This window comes from Haliotis rufescens, unplaced genomic scaffold, assembly GCF_023055435.1.
Source record: "Haliotis rufescens isolate VD_foot unplaced genomic scaffold, xgHalRufe1.0.p SCAF_15, whole genome shotgun sequence".
NCBI classification, from domain to species: domain Eukaryota; kingdom Metazoa; phylum Mollusca; class Gastropoda; order Lepetellida; family Haliotidae; genus Haliotis; species Haliotis rufescens.
In genome coordinates, this window is record NW_025963835.1 from 33551927 (window position 1) to 33570754 (window position 18828).

Consider the following 18828-nt stretch of genomic DNA (forward strand, 5'->3'; position numbering starts at 1 on the left):
TAAATAATCGAGTCTGGACCAGACAATGCAGTGATTGATATCATGAGCATCGATCCACGAAATTGGGATCGATGACATGCATCAACCAAGTCAGCGAGCCTGACCACCTGATCCCGTTAGTCGCCTTTTACGACAAGCATAGTCGCCTTTTAGGGCGAACATGGGTTGCTGAAGACCTATTCTACCCCGGATCTTCTCGGGCCTTGTGAGTATAGAGCCTGATCGTTTGACATATATTGAGAGATATACCGCATGAATATTACCACGAATTGTTCATAATCAAATGTCACAGACATGGGTTTCACATGTACATTTGTGTTGTGTGTAGAGAATAGCGTAAATGGGTCGTTTAGCGTTATATAATTCAACATGTGGCACAGACACTGTTATCCTGTTTAATTCATACGTTTCTGTGTTTAGGAAATTTTCAGGTAAGTTTCCCACCTTCATTGTGGACTGCCAGTAATCTGAACAGGCAAACCATCTGCTGGTAGAATGATGTACTACGACCGTCGCTACTACTACTACTACTACTACTACTACTACTACTACTACTACTACTACTACACCGCCACAACGACGACGACCACCACCACTACTATTACTACTACAACAACCAGTATCATCACTACGACTACATCATCTCCCTCTACTACCCACCCGTGAAGATCCGGGGTAGAATAGGTCTTCAGCAACACATGCTTGCCGTAAAAGGCGACTATGCTACAAAAGCCACTCCAAAAAAACAACAAAATCTATCATAAAACCAAAAGAATCGACAAGGCAATTATCAAATTACAAACAGGTCACACTAAAGTACTGTCGGAAATGCTAGAAAACTGCTTTTCTGGCTTCATGTAATAAATACGAGCCAAATGACATAATGAAAAAGAGCATATATCAAAATAACATTTGTGGGTATTGATTTACAGTTTGAGATAATTTCAGCCAGCTGTTCGAAGTCTTAGTCTGAACCTATTTTCTTAAAGCATGGATGTCGTAGTACTAAAGTACTCTAGGAAATGAAAAAAAGCCCCTGTTTTTTCGATCTCATATTTTAAATAAATGCAGTAACTGTTAATATACAAAATATATAAATATTCAAACAACTCAATTAGTACTAATTGGGCCTCGATTATTTACAGACCGCCGTCATATAGTTGGAATATTGCCGAGTGCGGCGTTAAACAACAAACCAACCAACCAACCAACTCTTGTCGGATGAAACTGCAGGTTTTGTAATTGCATTATTTCGTCCTTTTTTACACACTATTAACACCAAGTGTTTAACCTCTGAAACAATAAAACATAAGACTTAATACCCTAAATATAGGATCCAACATTCCACATCATCGAGTCATATAAAGTTGTAAACCAACGACACTCCAGCCAACCTAAAATGTATTCGTTGTAACTAATGCACCAAGTGCTCATTTGGCTGAAGTAGTAGGTGACTTAACAATAGGATCGGAATCTAAATGTTCTGTTAACAATACACCTAGATAATAGTAACTCTCTACAGTTTCAAGATCATCGCATACGAATATGCAGCCTGTCTTCCTGAATTGAACCACATATGATTTATGAGTATTTACACACATATTGTAAATGTTGCACCATGTACTGTGACAGTCAAGCATTGTCTGAAGTTCTGTAATATATTAAGACAATATCATCAGCATAATAGAGGCGTCAGAATGTATTAAAAATGTATATTTTCTCGTCACGATATGGCTGAATTATTGCCCATGTGACGTAAAGCATTAACTCACTCACTCACCAGATGTCGTGGTATGATCAAACACAGACAACAAGCCACCGAGCCAGACCACATGACACATTTAGCCGTCACTAACAACAACAGGTTTCTAGGGACCCGAAATCAACTTGTCTCAAATGGGTCAATAATTCTACATTATAAAAATGTTTGACCAAGAACATGTCTCTTGTTCCTTTTGTTTTACTTTACACTAAGCAGACAATGTTAATTTGAGACGTGGCACAATTAATATTCGCTTACCATGGCGCGATGGTATGTTTCAATATGAAGCTCATTTGTAAAACCAATGTGGACCCTCTTAGGAGGGTGCGTTTTCAATCTGAATATCCCCTTGGGCATTCCACTCTAGAACTGATCGTAAGAAGAGATTTCGTGGATTGGGCGGGGCAGGTTCGATTACGTGGTTACCGGCTTGCCATCGCACGTAAACGGCGTAGACTGCAGCTAATGATATCAATCAGGATTCATCAGTTCAGACTAGATTATTTACATTCCGCCAACATAATACTGGAATATTGTGCGACACTCAACCACAAACCAACAGACACTCGAAATCTGAAGATAGTACATATATGCATTGAAGATAAAACTAAAAGTGAGTGAGTGAGTGAGTTGGGTTTAACGCCGCTTTTAACAGTATTCCAGTTATATCGCGGCGTGTCAGCTTCATGTGGGAGGAAGGCCCGAAGTGATGCAGCTCTCAGACGTTTACCACTTCGGTGAAACCCACGAGCACGGGTATGGTGCTGACAAACCTAGAAACATAATCGGGGCGAACCCAAGGGACGCAACTCTGCACAGCGAATCGCGGCGCCTTAGACGACTGGGCCACCCGTGCCCCCGATAAAACTTAAAAGGAAGGTAAGTTAGATTATCTTTTAAGACCCTACTGCTCTGCTACCTATGGCAGGAATGTAGTCAGACGCATATGAACCTATCCTAACTATCGAAACTACCATGTTGTACAAAGAAACTCCGAAATAACATGATATGCTCAAGGCCGTAACTTCCATGTGTTTCTATTCAAACAAAGATCACAAAACACACATAGAACACATTTATTACCATTTGGCTGCCATATGCTGTTCTCGGGCACAAACTGCCGCCATCTTCAACGAGTGGCTCTCCCAGGGTGGACGGGTACATTATGAATTATGATTAGATTATGACTTTCGCGATCCACCAGACCAATTATACCTATTAATCCTGTTTCTATAACTGTCTTCAGTCGGGTTTGATTCCATGGACACCGATGGCGCTCGCAAATGTTTCTTTACGAATCAGACGTTCTGCTCGGATTGGCAAAATAAAAAATATGGCAATTTGGCCAAGAAATTTGGTGCATGCTTAAAGTTGCTTCATGATCTAATATCGTTCAATAACGGTCAAATAGAAAAGTCCCTTCCAAAGATGTACCCACCTCAGCTAAAAAGTAACAGAAACCAGTGAATTAACCTTTCCACGTCAATGCTATTTCTAGACAAGTGTACTTTGCTACATCTAAGAAATAGTACATCGACAGATAATCAGTACACGCTCCTTGAATCAGATATCCAGCTCAGATGTCTCAACATGGTTTCATGTACAACTGAGTGGTGATCCAAGACATTAGACCCGTGAAGATCCGGGGTAGAATAGGTCTTCAGCAGCCCATGCTTGCCGTAAAGATCCGGGGTAGAATAGGTCTTCAGCAGCCAATGCTTGCCGTAAAGATCCGGGGTAGAATAGGTCTTCAGCAGCCAATGCTTGCCGTAAAGATCCGGGGTAGACTGGGTCTTCAGCAGCCCATGCTTGCCGTAAAGATCCGGGGTAGAATAGGTCTTCAGCAGCCCATGCTTGCCGTAAAAGGCAACTATGCTTGTCGTAAGAGGCGACTAACGGGATCGGGTGGTCAGGCTCGCTGACTTGGTTGAGGCATTTCATCCATCCCAATTGCGTGGAACGATGCTCATGACATCACTCATGGGATTGTCTGGTCCAGACTCGATTATTAACAGACCGCCGCCATATAGCCGGAAAAGTGCTGGGTGCGGCGTAAATCAACAAACCAAACCAAAACATACCCAGGACATTAAAGATCCTCAGTAGCATGTGATTGTCGGAACAACCGACTTAACGGTTAGTTTGATCTCGTATGAGTGCCAGACAACTGTTTGCCACGTCGACTTCATTTGTAAGATCGGATATTAGTCACTGAAGCATCAAGTGCCAGAAAGGAGAAGCTGTGCATCGATGATTTTAGCATTGCGATGCAGGCTAGCTTCTCATATCAAGGACTGGTTTTATTCGTTCCGATTTGTTTACCCACATGTTACTGCCATACAAGTGACATGTTGCTGACTGTGAGACAAACGAATCAAAACATCACAACAGACACTGTGTCGTTTGACTCACCTGATATCTTATGTTGACATGACAGAAAATTACGCTCATCTCAAAACAGGAAACAGGGAATTGGGTTTGACGTTGACGTTGTGTTAAAAATTATATAGTGACATGCATGTAAGTGTGTGTGTGTGTGCGTGCGCGCGCGCGCGCGCGCGTGTGTGTGTGTGTGTGTGTGTGTGTGTGTGTATGTGCTTGTATTAGTGGGGTTTGACGTCGTGTTAAAGATCATATAGTGACATGCATGTAAGTGTGTGTGTGTGTGTGTGTGTGTGTGTGTGTGTGTGTGTGTGTGTGTGTGTGTGCTTGTATTAGTGGGGTTTGACGTCGTGTAAGAGATTATATAGTGACATGCATGTGTGTGTGTGTGTATGTGCTTGTATTAGTGGGGTTTGTCGTCGTGTAAGAGATTATATAGTGACATGCATGTAAGTGTGTGTGTGTGTGTGTGTGTGTGTGTGTGTGTGTGTGTGTGTGTGTGTGTGTGTGTGTGTGTGTGTGTGCTTGTATTAGTGGGGTTTGACGTCGTGTTAGAGATTATATAGTGACATGCATGTAAGTGTGTGTGTACTGTTATTGGTTCGGACGTTTGCCGATTGTCTAGTGCTTGGCCATAGTGTACTGTCTGTGAGCGGACCTGTCCTGGTTTAGTTTCAATGCCCTAAATGCCGAGCGCCGACCTTCCGCTCACCTCGCTGTCTTACATTTGCTTACAGTGGCTGTCTTACACAGTGTGAGAAGAATGAATGGTAATGAATACTTCAATTATTCCCCACCAATGGTGGAACTACTTCTCGTAAACAGCCAACTGATGCTGGTCATTTAGCTGAGGCGCCAAATAATATAGCCATTATATGTAAGCATCACTACATTAATTATTTGATCAAATAACTTGGTATAAATGATATTTCAAATAATGCCCTATATAAGGCAAGAATGTTTACTGAGAAAGAAATCTGCCAAAACAATAAATCAGTACTTTTGACTTGACTCTAAAACCTGAATATATATCCATTCCTCTTTTGCACTGGATTCCAAGCTCCATAAAACATATATCGTTGGGTTCAACAAATGTACCACCAAATCCCTGTCTCAAAGACGGACCAATCGTTAATACAATAAAGGAAGAATGTCCTTCATATTCACAGAAAGAATTCGCGACAAGTGGAATTAATGCCATGTAGATTCTCTTGCGAATCTCTTCCTTTAAGCATATGAAGTAAAAACAAGGTCATTTAGCCAAGAAGTTTAACTTCAGGTATGTAGATGATCTGATATCGTTCAATAAGCATCCAATAGCCAATACACTTCCACTGATTTAACCACCTGAACTAGAAATAAAGGTACCCATTGAGACCGCCTCATCTGTTTCATATTTAGATCTATGCATAAATATTCATAGCGAAAAACACTCTCCACAAGACTGTTTGCCAAGAGGAATGACTTCCACTTTCTAATAGTCAAGCAATATTCATATCGAGCAATATTCCTGCATCTCCAGACTTTGGTGTTCACATTTCGCTAGACCGCCTCCGTGGTCCTGTGGTAGAGCGTCCGCCCGGAGAGCGGAAGGTCCGGGGTTCGATGCCCGTTCGCGTCATACCAAAAGACGTTAAAAGATGGTACTTGTTTTTACCTTGCTGGCGCTCGGCATTAAGGGGCTAAAACAAGGACTGTTCGGCTCGGAGTCAGTATACTGTGTCTGAGTGGGGTATTCATGTTAAACTGCGGCATGGTATCTCAGTGAGCTAGCACTATAAATCGGCATCAGTCCGGACTAGTACAAGCAGCCACACAAACACATACTCGTACATGCACGTTGCTATATAAGTGCAATAATCTTGGACGCGACGTTAAACCCAATTTCACCTCACCTCAACTCACATTTCGCCCTATTTTCAGATACAGTCGAGCATGCTCAAGATTTCAAAGAGCGTCATACGACTCTAGCTCAGAAGTTGTTTGATCAAGGTTACAGCATTCAATGCCTAAGTAAAGCTTTCAAAAAGTTTTATGGTAGACATGTGGATTCTATTGATAACAGGAGCGGATCTGTATCACCTACGAAGTGTAATTAATATCATCAGAGGATCCTGTCCATGTGTTTGGTTTTGTAAGGTTTGACACGCCCAGGTCACACTGTTTAACGGTATGTGTGTCATTGTCGAGAAATTGCACTTTTTGATTTGACCAAAATTCGGTTATTGACATCCCTCCCTCTGTCATTCCCTCAGTTTGCCATTTTGCCTGTTCATTGAGACGCTGTCTCTGGGGCATTTTTAGGGCGTACTCAGCTCAGTTGCATTTTTGATTGTGAGTTACACTTTAGGTCCACACACTTTTTTAAAGTTCATTGTGATTAGATGTTACTTTCTGATGCTACACCGCGATAATGTGAGTGTACAACTCAACTCCCTTATTTTTCTTCGTAAGTAATCATCCATTCTGTCACACCTAGCTGTCATCCAAATTCTGGCTGCCCTACATAACAAGTTTGCAGTTGTTCCTTTTGAGAAGGCCTTAAATAACACAGCCTTCATCACCACATTATCTTTTTTTCATAAAAAAGAAACACTGCATGTTTATGTCATGCAAAATAATGCCACACATAAGGCCAGTATGCTAACTGAGGAAGATATCTGCGAAAAACATTTATCAATACTTAGATTTCAATCTGTGATGTTCAATCATGCTAATGTTTTACTAACCTTTGTGACAGATATTTGTCTTTCAATTTGTTCTCGTCACTATATGGCTGAGATACTGCCGATGTGACGCAAAACTTTAACTCACTCACTCATTTATCAATACTATCAACTTTTGAGCTGACTCTGAAACCTGAAGACCATGTCCGCTCCTCTTTTGTAATGGAAGCTCCATAAAAATACGTACAAACTAATATATAGTGCTGGGACAAGCAAATGAACCACAGAATCCCTGTCAATATCCTCAGCACAATCAAAGAAAGACGTTCTTTATAGTCACATATTTTATATGAGCCAAGTTGAATCAATACCATGGGGATTTTCCAAAAACTCAAAGAATTTCCTTGTATTTTTGCAAGCCCAGAAAAGAAACTCAATTATAATTATTCACTCTTTGATCTGTGAGGGGCCTTGTCACTAAACCAGGTGACCATAGATGTTGTTACCTCTCTGTTTTCAAAGGTTAAGAAAATTTATTTTGTCAAAAATGAATATGGCCTAGAAAGTTCACTTTAGCTTGAGGTTTATCGTTGATAACATATCTTTCAAAAATAGCCAAGCAGTAAATCATTTCTGCTGATATAGCCGCCTGAACAAGAAACTGACCTGTGAAATAGATCTAGATATTTAGAGTTGTGCATTACAAGTGACAATAGGGGTGGCTTCACCTTTCCAGTATTAACTTTTCAATAGTGTTTTCTTTTATGTACAAAAATGTTCTTGCAGTTCAAGCCTGTGGTGTCAACATTCACAACAGAGCATGCTCTTTCTGCGAACATTTCCAAAAGTTTTCTGACCAGGATCATAGCATTCAAGGCATTTTTAACCCTCGGAACTATGATGAGCTGATTAATAAATATCTGCACTTACCAATAGAAGAGATTGATGAAACTCAACACAATCTGCAATAAAGGTATATGTACGTTTGAGTCCTCATGAAACACATAGTTTCGAGATGTCAACATTAACAAAGTATGTTTGATCAGTCCGTTACATGTAGTTTAGTGTCAGAATGTGACTCAAAGCCAATGTCGCATGATCCTGTATCAGCGAGTGAGTGAGTGAGTTTAGTTTTACGCCTCTTTTAGCAATATTCCAGCAATATCACGGCGGGGGACACCAGAAATGGCTTTCACATCGAACCCGGGAATCGAACCCGGGTCTTCGGCGTGACGAGCGAACGCTTTAACCACTAGGCTACCCGACCGCCCCTGTATCAGTGACATTGTATACATATGTGTTGCATTCTGTGTTACATTCTGACATGTTGTTAGCCTCCAACTGTGTTGTATTGATCGCCATACGTATCAACATTGTAGCCAACCTACCTCGCGTGTACTAAACTGTGCTTTAATCACATCATCAACCACAAACATATATCGTGATTGTCTCATTGCTTGTGTCACCATAGTCAGCCTTCGGGATATTTAATGGTAGCAATATCGAAACTATTTCCAAATTTAGCGTCTCACTGACCAAATGAGGTCCATTGCAATTGACTTGCATCATGTTTCCTGTTTGCCAAGTGAACAGTTGACTTGCCCTTGCATGTGTTTGTGGTACCAACATTGGGGCAGAATACTCTCACGTTTTAGTGAATACCTGGTGTTGTGACTATTTTATTGTGATTTGTTACATGTTCATGATATAATCGGAATCGTGCTACGAATTACGTCTTTGGAAGATATTTCTTATGGTTATGGAAAGGGTGTTGTAGGGTGTTGTGACTCCGGGCCCATGCACCTTAGCCCCTCAATGCCGAGCGCCTGACAGAGTAACAACAAGTACCATCTTTTAACGTCTTTTGTGTATGACAGGCCGGGGATCGAACCCCGGACCTTCCGCTCTCCTGGCGGCCGCTCTACCACTAGACCACGGCGGTGACTATACGCAGTCAGCATACTGTGGGACTACGTACAGCGGTATGCGGCCTGTTGTGACACATCTATCAAATCACTTTGCCGTGATAGTGGATTTACGAGGGGATTACGATGTCGATGACACCTCTATATCTGTAGTGGACTTTATCTTCCCTCGCTTAGAAGCACTATTCTGGGACATACAGGTCGATAATAAATATAGTTCAGACCAGACAAGATATATTTGTTGTATTTTCTATCTAGTTCAATATATTAATAAAGTGGCTACTTAAACTAAATTTTCAAGTTAAAAACATAAATAAATAACATATCAATTCAGAACATTATTTTGAAAATGTCTTTTTTTCTTAAAAAATGAACTTGTATAGGCTTTGAAATTAGTTTATTTTCGACGCAGTCATAAAAAAATGTCAGCTAAATCACGGCGACGCTTAGTTTGAGTGCGACACACTCAGCCATATTCCAGATGATAATTTACAAGCCTCCTTAATACGAGTCTGGAACAGATAATTCCGTGATTGATTTGTGAGCAAGGATCCATGCGGTCTGGTACGAGGACACGCCAGGTCACAAATCCTGATCACCCGATCCGTTTGGTCGTGTTTTACGACCAGCATAAGTTACTGGGGACCGATTCTAACACAGATTTACCGCGGGGCACGTGTCTCCTAAATTCCCAAAAATACATCATACAAAACTAGTTTTTTGATTAAGTGTAATAGTCGTTTACAAAGTTTTAGATGAATCCTTTTTCCATATCTGTACAGTTGGCAAAGACCCATATCTCACATCCATAGTTCATGGTGGAAATAAGATATGCAGCAAATAATACAAACTGCGTTTTGGGTGTAAAAATGGAATTTCCACATATTTCTTAAGAGAATATTTAAACAGTTTATTCCCTTCCGTGCTAATGTTTTCTGTGCCATGGCCAACGAAGCGTTATAGTTGATAACATGTCCTTTCTAGTTAAAACTGTCTACAGCTTCACGTACATAATTTCCGTAATTCCATTCTTCGTCCGATCTTAATTTTCCACCATTGCGGAAAACCCGACAAAACTCTTCAGTTGTCATCATCCCCTTCGTCACCTTCTCATATATTGGGACAGTGACACCTTCACGCCAAGTCTCAGGAAATGTTCCACTGTCGAAGATTAGCTTGAACACATGCTGTCCATGCCAAACCGGAAGTTGGTAGATAGCAACTACCATTTTCTCGCTGGACAGTAATAATTGCGATTTCATCCTAGCTCGTGGAGCATAGTATAGGTAAGTTTTTAGCTCTTTTAGTTAATATTTGGAACTAAATCTAACTTATATCATGCAACGAGGGGCTTCCGGGCCACAACCGTTATAGTATTTACATACGACCCTCAATAATAAGTTCAATATCGTTTTACTTTACTTTTAGTGTCGAAAACTAGGTGCTTTTCAGCGTAAAAAAACACATCATTATTACATACTGATTTAAAATATTCATTTGATATAGTCAGTTGATGGAGATTTGTTATTCTTCAACTTAGAAATAGCGTTCATCACTTCCTGATCAGAGATCGGTCTGTCTAATTCTTTAAAAAGAATCCTTCATTTTCATCAAGAGGGTTTGCGCTGTTGTTGGTATTACAATTCAGATTTGTCAGTCTACGGAAACGATGCCTAAAGTTAACTGTTGATATTTCTTGCCCTCGTTTTTCGAGATCCGAAATATTTCCAGAAGCCACGAGGGTTCGATTTCTTCATCTTCTCAACGTTTTTTCTGTTCATGTTGTACTGTCTCTTTCCCCCTTTCACTGTCGTACGGGTGTGTATTCTCACATGACACTTTCCGATTATGTTCCGATTTATTCACATCAAACAACTCTTGTGACTGTAAATATGCATTCTTTCCCTCTCTACATTCTGAATCCAACCATAGAGAGTCGACTCTGGTATAGTCTATGAAGTGTACAGCTCCCGTGGTTGTAGGTATGAGTCTTTGTAAATTGACCACCGCACTGACAGAATGTCAGTATAATTCTTTACTATGTTGTCTGTATAATGTTCTGTATTTACAAGTTCAGTAAGCCGTTATTGCTCACAAAGGTATAATTACCAGGTTTTTCATCATTCATTCGGCAGTTTGCAATACTCAGGCCTGCAAAGTCTAAAAGCTGTATTCCAAATCAAATTGACCCGTGAAGATTCGGGGGAAGAAGAGGGTCTTCAGCAACCCATGCTTGCCGTAAAAGGCGACTATGCTTGTCGTAAAAGGCGACTAACGGTATCGGGTGGTCAGGCTAGCTGACTTGGTTGATGCATGTCATCGATCCCAAATGCGTGGATCGATGTTCATGATATTAATCACTGGATTGTCTAGTCCAGACTCGATTATTTTACAGACCGCCGTCATATAGCTGGAATATTGCTGAGTGCGGCGTTAAACAACAAACAAACAAACAAAAATGTCCTCTCCATCGGCGTGTGACTTTGTAAGCAACCTCATCTATATTGACATCTACTCCATCATCAGGGACACATGTTGCAGTCGACCTACCCGAGCATTAAAATCTTCACAAATATACTCTTCAAAATAAAAAGAAACGCAATACGGATATTTTGCCATAACAGTAAAATTAGACCGATAGGAGCAAACATGAAGGGGTTTATTGTGTTATAGTGTCAGTGACACATTTCCCGGATCAAAATGATCACAAGGACGTGCAAGCCATAAGTCGGGAAACGCAAGCAGTGCATTAACAAAAGGGCCATGGAGCTGCACGTACTGCACGTGCAGCAGCACTATAAACGGTATCAAAGTGAATGCTTTTTGATTGCCTGGAATCTGCGTCAATCGAACACTGACAGTTCAACAACATGCCAAGAATAACGGAATAACATTCCAAGAACTAGAAAGTGTTTTTAGTCTCCCCCCACTCCCCTAACCCCCATTCATTTGTTTACTTCACGTTAAACCCCATCTCTTCATTCCCACCCTCCATTACTAAATAACAGAGACAAAAATAGAACTCCTAGAAATTTCAAACAACTAATGGGCACCACTTCAGCATCTAATCAACACCACTAATCCCTCAATCATTTACCCACCTGACAGTGTAGTCATCTAAGTAGCACAGTTTTCTTGTTACTGAAGTATTTGTAGAAAATCCACTTAAAGTACTAATAGAGTTTGGACACAAATATATTAATATCCCCAACATATCAGAAATGATGTAGCAATGTTATATGGCACAAAGGAAAGTCTCTGTGATGTAATTGCCCGTGTATCTGACTCTGCAGGTCTTCTACACAATGACATATGTGATGTCATGGAAACTGTAAAAGCAAAAGGCACCACTTCAGTGCTGGGTTAATGTGTATACAAAGTTTCGCGAAAAAATATTAAAAGGTTTCTGAGTTATGGTCAGGAAACAAAGCCTACCCCCATTCAGAGCCTATGTTCAACTTATCTCCATGGAAACGAGAAAAAATAAAAATGTCAAAAATCTCTAAATAGCAAAAGGCACCACTTCAGTGCTGGGTTAATGTGTATACAAAGTTTCGCGAATAAATATTAAACGGTTTCTGAGTTATGGTCTGGAAACGGTGGGAACGCCGACGCCGACGCCGACGCCAACGGGAACCGTGCCAAAAACAATATGTCTCCCTCCATTCTGGGGGAGACATAATAACGGAATAACATGCCTGATCACCCAGGTTTTAGTCAGGTTGAATATGTTGACTTCAGGGTTGGGACGTTCACATTTTTAAAAATGAATTTTAACCTTCAAAACTAAGATCTTAATTTAATTAGACTGCCGTTTCTTATGTCTTGTCTGCTGGATTGCAAGAAACTGTTTGTAGCTTCCCATAATCCTCAGTGGTGAGGTGAGGTCAGGTGAGGTGGAGTTTAAGGTGGTTTATAAGATGATTCCACTTTGGTGAAACCCACGAGCAGAGGTATGGTGCTGACTAACCTAGAAACAATCAGGGTGGATCTGGGATTTGAACCCACAAGCATGTGTTTCTGGTAAGTCTAAGGATGCAATTCTGCAAGGCTAATTGTGGTGGCTTACATCACTGTCCCCAACTTCAGAGAGAACACATGAGTGAGTGAGTATGGTTTTACACCGCTTTTAGCAATATTCAAGCAATATCACCACGGGGGACACCAGAAATGTGCTTTACACATTGTACCCATGTCGGGAATCAAACCCGGGTCTTCGGCGTGATGAGCGAATGCTCGAACCACTAGGCTACCCGACCGCTCCAGAACACATGAAGATTTAGGATTCTTACAAGATTGAGCACAAAAAAAAGGCAAGACTGACATTGGTGTTTGAGGTTTTAATTCACCATATTACTAGTCAGCAGGTAGGCGACAATATCATGACATACATTAAATATCTGATGTTCCGAAGCATTGGTGACACTATGGAATACACAGTGCAGAGAGAAAGTGATCCATTTAAAATAAAAAGAAACAAAATAATCACTTTTCTCTCACAAATTCCTAAAGGTATATTAAATATCACTCACTAAAACATACATGGCAAAACTTGGTAGCGTTGAAGATAAAACTGTACCAGTGTTTCGGTGTATGGTCTGGAAGCAGATCTTTAAATAATGTGCACGTTGTAGATTCAGAAGGAACAATTAGGTGCCATCAATGTAGACCAAGAACAATTATTTGCTGAATATTACCGTATATTTATAACAAATGTCTTTTACATTTAATCATGTACCCGTCCCCATAACTTCACACCTCTTAGCCGGATTACATAAAATTTAGTAAATTAGCATGGGGTTAACATCTTTACAAACACCTCACTGTAGTAGTCTGGCAGTGATTGAAGGGAGACAACTCAATTCTAAAATGACGTAAAGAGATGGTCTGGAGTAGATTTACAAACAGTAATTATAAAAGTATCACACAAATCACATATGAAAATATAACATAATTGTATACGACATCAGCTAGCGGTCTGCATAGCAAAACACAGCCCAGGTCACGGCCCTGTGCCATGGAGTGACCCTCTGACTTGAACTCCGACACAGACCTGATCAGCCACATGTGGATCTCTCCAGGGAACGTGGCCCTGTCTTCATTCACCTGCATCAAATGCTACTGCAATTTGGTCATGCAAGAAAGTGACTTAGATATTAGCTGAGCATCAACACGACAACACGAAGCATCTGTCCAATGCTTTGGTTAGTTAAATGCACATGGCAAGTTGCTTTAACACTCCAGCTTGATTTCTACAAAACCAAATATTAAGTCTGAATGGAAATGAGTGGCGTTGACTGATGAAACGCAAACATTCGCGAATTAAACTTGCAAAATGGACGTCAATGTAAGGCTTGAGAAACCCATAAATTCACACGACAATTTAATCTGTTCAAGAAATAGCCAAACATTTTACATACACTTGGATTTTGCAAATTCATTTCTGATACAATTTCCCCAAACAAAACTTATTTTTCTTCTTCCAGGCAAAACTTCTTGCTTTGTGTGACTTCATTCTGAGTCAGTGTTTTGGGGAAGCCCCCCAGATGACAGACTAGACCCTCGCCTCCAGCCTCCTACCGTCCGGAAAGACAGTAAGATGGATGGGTAGGGATGTACAGACTCTCACAGATGATTGGTTGGTTCTTATCCAGCGCAAGAAAGTACGAAAGTTGAGGAAATCGGACATGTTTGCTTCATCAAGTTTAACTACATGCGAAATATCAGGAGGGAATGTTTGACGGAAATGATTTTGATTTAAACTCAACTGACTTGAGATTAAACAAACAATAAATATAGCACTGTGAAACATAAAATATACTTGATCGGTTACTGTTGATAACACATCTCCCAACTATTCATTTGCATTTTGTAAGTAGGATTTTGCAAAACTTTTGAATGTTATTTGATTTGAAGACAAGCGCCATCATAGCTAAGGTTAGTATATATATATATATGTCTATGTTATTATGTCGCACACTAACTCAACTAGAAGCCATCTTACACGCTGTCTATAATACCACTGACATTAACCAAGTCCAGGTGTCAGACAATGTTCCGATGTCTTTGTTAGAATAGGATTTTCAAGAATTCCAAAATTACCATTCCGAAGGCGAAACATGATAAAGAAACTGTCCATTCTAAATAGCTTCATTTTTAGACTGAAATCAAAACAAACACAATAACATTTAGTTAACTTGTACGACTTGAACTCCAATACAGAGGCGAGTGTTGAACAGACAGACATGTGTATATCCTGGTATAGACATCTGTACAAACGTGGTGCTATCACAAGGTTACTACGGGGACCACTAGGTCGTAAATAAATTACAATTATAGCAAAGCCGAGCACAAACTCAACAACAGGCTGTATGTACAGTAACAAATATGTCAGTCTTCTGGGATCCCGTCACAACTGCTACTGGCAACCTCGGACACCACGTCACTTCACCGAGTCCACAGGGCGACCCTCAATACTCAGGGTGCCGAGTATGCAACTGTTTCCTGTCTATTCCGTTCCCAACTCCCTACTTTAGGGAGCTGGGGACTATCTTCACAGTCAATCACCAGTTAAAGCCAGACAAGAAACATTTTTAGTGGCGTCAATCTTTCAAGGAATGGCAGAGTTATCTCCCTTTGTCATTCTTGTTCAAATACCATATAGCTGGGGTGGTAAGCATTTGGAAAGTGACAATGATGTGATGGATAACCAAATTTCAAGCAGACCTTTTCGTGTTTATTTGAGCTGTTTCTTGCGGTGTTTCTGTCCTACTAGGTTGTGTGGCAGTGCGGGATCCCACGAAGGTTTGACTGTGTATATGAGAATGTCTTAGTAACACACAGGGTGGACAAACATAGCACTGGTGCTGTGCAAGCCACAGAGCACACAAACCTGAGGAAAGGGGGTCACGGAACAAAGTGGTCACTTTGGTATTAACCGCTACACCTTGAATCAGATACTGACATCGAAGTCTGGTACGTTATTGTAAACAAACCTGGGTGACAGCTTACTAATACTCTAGTTGTTATTTCTACATCTGTACAAAACCAGTTTGAAATTTACAATCGTGTGGGTAACTAGACGCTCTAGCAAGAGAGAGAGAGAGAGCAAAAGGGGAGAACTGATTGACAACTGTTTGGCATCCTCAGAACACCTTTAGGCTTGCTTCTGTGGTTTCTTAGCTAGCAACAAACTCGTCAAGAATCTCTAACAGAGATATTTAGTATGTACAGACAAATAGCACTTAACGATCTGAGGGAGCGAGTCCCATGTGAGTTGCCACGGAGACAACTTTCATCCCTGGGTGGGAACAGGGCCAAGGGGTGATTACAAAAACAAAAACTGTGGCGACAAGTTTACAAACTTGTCCAAGCTCTTAATATCAACCATGGCAAACATAAAGGGTCAAACATTCTCTGCAGGTCATAGCGCATCTCCAGAGGCAAAATAATAGACAACTCAACAAAGTGGTTTTCGTTTGTGAAAGATTCAAACTTGATCGTGACCACACAGTATTGCTTCAAAACCTCCGAACATGCTCAATAAGTATTTTAGATGAAAATATAGCCAAGATCTCACCTACAACTTTAGTATTCAGCCATCAAGCCTGATCAGAAATCACCAAATAATCAGTACCCCTACCAAACACTTAGGACACGAATACCCAATACATAACTCATGCATATGTCTCATGCACGGGACATGACAAGAAGGTTGAAATGCATGACACAGGATAAATATGAGCACAAGTATCAACTCTAAAAATTTCCAACACAACTGAAGTAATATTCTGTGTGACCTAGGATGAGAGGATTATGAGGGATGTTGAATACATCGTCTAGAACTGGTCAAAAATTACTCGTACAACATAACACGTACTTGACGTATGTGACAATATCAACTATGGACTCGAAGCAACCTGTTTAGACAAGTGAGGGTAACTATGCAGAAGACCACAAGGGTTGTTTAAATACACATGTATGCAGCCGAACAGTGAGGGAACAGTGCACAGTAGAATCGTCCCGTCAAGCTGGCACAGACAAGCACAATATCACACAGGTCCAGGGTTGTTGGTCGTATGAGAAAGTGGCTTCAAAACGGGTCTCCTTCGTCCGTCTCCTCCAGTACGGTAGCAGCCACGGCAGATTGTGCTTGCCGAGCTCGACTGGCTGGGCTACCCATGCAAGGTTGTTTTTTCATCATTTTTCATTTATCTCTTGCACTGTACCGAACAGGTTGCCTTTCACTGTTGAGTCTGTTGTTGTTATTGACAAGGTCGTAAATTTCTGTAATCATTGACATTAAATGCATTGGACAAGTCCCAGACTGTCAGCATGAGTTTTGAAAGCACTCTCTCATAGACAGCTATGCAACCCTGTGTTGGAGAATAATAAATAGGTAATGCCTAAGATCTCTTGCGGAGCCACGCAGCCACAAAACAAGATACTCGTTTGTCTGTATAACTCTTCTGTCCAATCTGCGGACTCTAGCAACCCACAGCAACGACCAATCAGATAGTTCCTTCCTCTGTACCTATGTTTTGATTGGCTATTAACGGCACTCCCATACTTTGACATTTTGGTCCACGCTCCCAGTCACTACATATGGAGCAGTTCGGTGCATATCTGGAAATAGAAAAGCGACATTGAATAGATGGATTTTAAAATAAGCCTGTAATATTCTTTCGTTTCTTGTTTTTTCTCTGAAAAATGTTGGAGCCATGACGCAGAATACTCTTTCCACCATGTATCCTATGCAATGTAACCTCCCCTTGAGGAAACAGGATTTGTGAAATAAACAGCATGGGGAGTGTCATGTTTGTGGGATGTGTGTTATTTGCCACTCACCTAGTCATGTGGTGAAGTGTGTATGTGTGTGTCACCTGGTGACTTGACGACAATGTGTGTGTGAAAAGTGTGTGTGTGTGTGATTGTCACTCACCTAGTGACTTGACAATGTGTGTGAAAAGTGTGTGTTATATGTCCCTCACCTAGTGACATGACGAAGTTCGTGTGTGTGTGTGTGTGTGAATGAGTGAGTGAGTGCGTGCGTGCGTGCGTGATATGTCCCTCACCTAGTGACTTGATAATGTGTGTGTGTGTGTGTGAGTGAGTGCGTGCGTGCGTGCGTGATATGTCCCTCACCTAGTGACTTGATAATGTGTGTGAAAAGTGTGTTATGTCCCTCACCTAGTGACGTGACGAAGTTCGTGTGTGTGTGTGTGTGTGTGAGTGAGTGCGTGCGTGATATGTCCCTCACCTAGTGACTTGACAATGTGTGTGTGTGCTTGTGTGATATGTCCCTCACCTAGTGACTTGACAATATGTGTGTGAAAAGTGTGTGTTATATGTCCCTCACCTAGTGACGTGACAATGTGTGTGTGTGTGCGTGTGTGTGTGTGTGATATGTCCCTCACCTAGTGACTTGACAATGTGTGTGTGAAAAGTGTGTGTTATGTCCCTCACCTAGTGATGTGACGAAGTGTGTGTGTGTGTGTGTGTGTGTGTGAGTGATATGTCCCTCACCTAGTGACGTGACAATGTGTGTGTGTGTGTGTGTGTGTGATATGTCCCTCACCTAGTGACTTGACAATGTATGTGTGAAAAGTGTGTGTGTGTTATGTCCCTCACCTGGTGATGTGACAAAGTGTGTGTGTGTGTGTGATATGTCCCTCACCTAGTGACGTGACAATGTGTGTGTGTGTGTGTGTGTGTGATATGTCCCTCACCTAGTGACTTGACAATGTGTATGTGAAAAGTGTGTGTGTATTATGTCCCTCACCTGGTGATGTGACGAAGTGTGTGTGTGTGAGATATGTCTCTCACCAGTGACTTGAAATGTGTGTGTGTGTGTGTGTGTGATATGTCCCTCACCTAGTGACTTGACAATGTGTGTGTGAAAAGTGTGTGTGTTATATGTCCCTCACCTTGTGATGTGACGAAGTGTGTGTGTGTGTGTGTGTGTGTGTGTGTGTGCGTGCGTGCGTGCGATATGTCCCTCACCTAGTAACGTGACAATGTGTGTGTGTGTGTGATATGTCCCTCATCTAGTGATGTGACAAAGTGTGTGTGTGTGTGTGTGTGTGTGATATGT

General features: G+C 41.2%; 1 protein-coding gene across 2 annotated transcripts in view; it reads right to left on the bottom strand.

Moving 5' to 3' along the window:
- Positions 1-13060: 13060 nt before the first annotated feature.
- The window catches only part of LOC124132070 (lissencephaly-1 homolog A-like), a 63519-nt gene continuing 57751 nt past the window's right edge, over positions 13061-18828 (bottom strand). For both annotated transcript variants that reach the window (XM_046495701.2, XM_046495700.2), the window contains one exon: positions 13061-17360. In XM_046495701.2, the coding sequence (XP_046351657.1) occupies positions 17287-17360 (74 nt within the window). In that variant the 3' untranslated portion in view covers positions 13061-17286. The remainder of the gene's footprint in view (positions 17361-18828) is intronic.